This window comes from Pygoscelis adeliae, unplaced genomic scaffold (genome assembly GCF_000699105.1).
Source record: "Pygoscelis adeliae isolate BGI_AS28 unplaced genomic scaffold, ASM69910v1 Scaffold15, whole genome shotgun sequence".
NCBI classification, from domain to species: domain Eukaryota; kingdom Metazoa; phylum Chordata; class Aves; order Sphenisciformes; family Spheniscidae; genus Pygoscelis; species Pygoscelis adeliae.
Window position 1 is genome coordinate 798,781 of NW_008824988.1, and position 1,595 is coordinate 800,375.

Here is a 1,595-nt window from a genome sequence, read left to right on the forward strand (position 1 = left end):
AGCCGGGGGGGAGTGAGCTGGGAGGGGAAGTGTCTTTCCCGCGGCCTCTTTCCCAGGAAAAGGGGGTGCGTGGTTCGCTCACTGTGTTGTAAGTGACGGCAGATCCTGGTCCGCGGTCGGGAATGTTTGCGGTCCTGTAGGCGAACAGGAAGGATTTTCGCGGAGCGGGATCCTTCGGCCGCCCCCACCCGCCTCCTTTGATCTGATGGGCTTTGAAATCCCCTTAGAAATTAAAGATTAATTAGCCCCAAAGCGAGAGTGGCAACAATGCATGACAAAGGCGAAGATTAGGCTTTACGAAGGCAGTGCAAGAGTAATGGGCAGCCACTCCTAAACGAGCTGTGCGCACAAATCGTGTGCCAAAGAAAATCGATCCGATTCAGCCTGGGTGTGTCTAACACTGCCAGGGATTGCCAGGGCCGGGCTGTTTATTTAGAGACAGTCTATGGTGTGGGAGGGTGAAGACACAACCCCTAACCTCTTCCAGCCTCCCAAGACAAAAGCAAAACAATCCCCAAGGTCCGTCCCCAAGGAAACCTCGATCAAAGAAAGGTATTCGGCGGTGTCGGGTGTACGGGTGTGTTTATATGCATTTCACGGTATTTTGCGCTATGTATCCAGCGTTATCAGTGCGTGCAGCCCGGTTGATTCCTCCGTGCGCCGCCGGTGACCGGGACGGCTCTACCAAAGGTGTAAGAGCGACCGCTGCCCTGAATAGGACCAGCTTATGCTCGCCTCACGGGCAGGAGGAAGGAGTCCCAAAGCAAGTGCTTTGAGATTGCCTGAACCGAAATGAGCTTTACGAAGCAGCCTTTTACTGGAGAGATGTTTGAACTCTAGTTGAAGGGGATTTAGGGGGAATGGAGAGACGATTCCAACAGTTACTACTGGGAATGCAATATCGGGTCCCCTACAATGCTTACTTAGGCTAATGGAGGTCCTGTCATTCAGCTCCCATTGCGCTGGGATACAGGGTAAACATTCCCCGGTGACCCTCTGCGTGCAGGTCCCCTCTTCAGGACATCATTAAAAGCATACATGCACTTGCCTGACATCAATTGTCAGGCTGGCTCTCAGGGTTCAGAGATCCCGACAGAAAGCAGGAAAACAAGCCCAGTGGAGACCCGGCTCTGCGGCTGCGGGTTTTAAAGAGGCTGAAAATCGTTTGGTTGCGGGTGTGTAAGAAGAGACAAAAGTGCTCAGCAGGTAAGAGCGGAGGGTTTTGCCAAGAAGGAACTGTCCTTGATCGCTGTGACAGGATTGACTCGCTGGGGACTCCTCTCTCGGGAACATCCACGCGTCCCCGAGGGGGCTGCCTGTCTCCTCTCATCAGCATCACGGCGAGAAATTTTACAGCCGCTCTTTCTAGTCCTGCTAATCCTGTTATCCGGGGGGTTATAAATATTAACGCCGCTGGGGCTGGGGATGGGGGACCAGATTAAGCCCTCTCTGAAGTAAGATGTCAGCCGGCCTCTTCCCAGCCCACCAGCGCCCGGGGCTGCTGGATGAGCTGCACGGCAGAGCCCCGCAAGTGCCCTGCCCAGAGGGGTTGCTGGGCGCCTCGGTGCTGGATTTCGTGGCCGACCTCTCCCTGG

General features: G+C 54.9%; 1 protein-coding gene across 1 annotated transcript in view; it reads left to right on the forward strand.

The window, feature by feature from the left end:
- Nucleotides 1-1,459: 1,459 nt before the first annotated feature.
- The window catches only part of FERD3L (Fer3-like bHLH transcription factor), a 629-nt gene continuing 493 nt past the window's right edge, over nt 1,460-1,595 (forward strand). The window contains exon 1 of the mRNA XM_009326117.1: nt 1,460-1,589. Within this exon, the coding sequence (XP_009324392.1) occupies nt 1,460-1,589 (130 nt within the window). The remainder of the gene's footprint in view (nt 1,590-1,595) is intronic.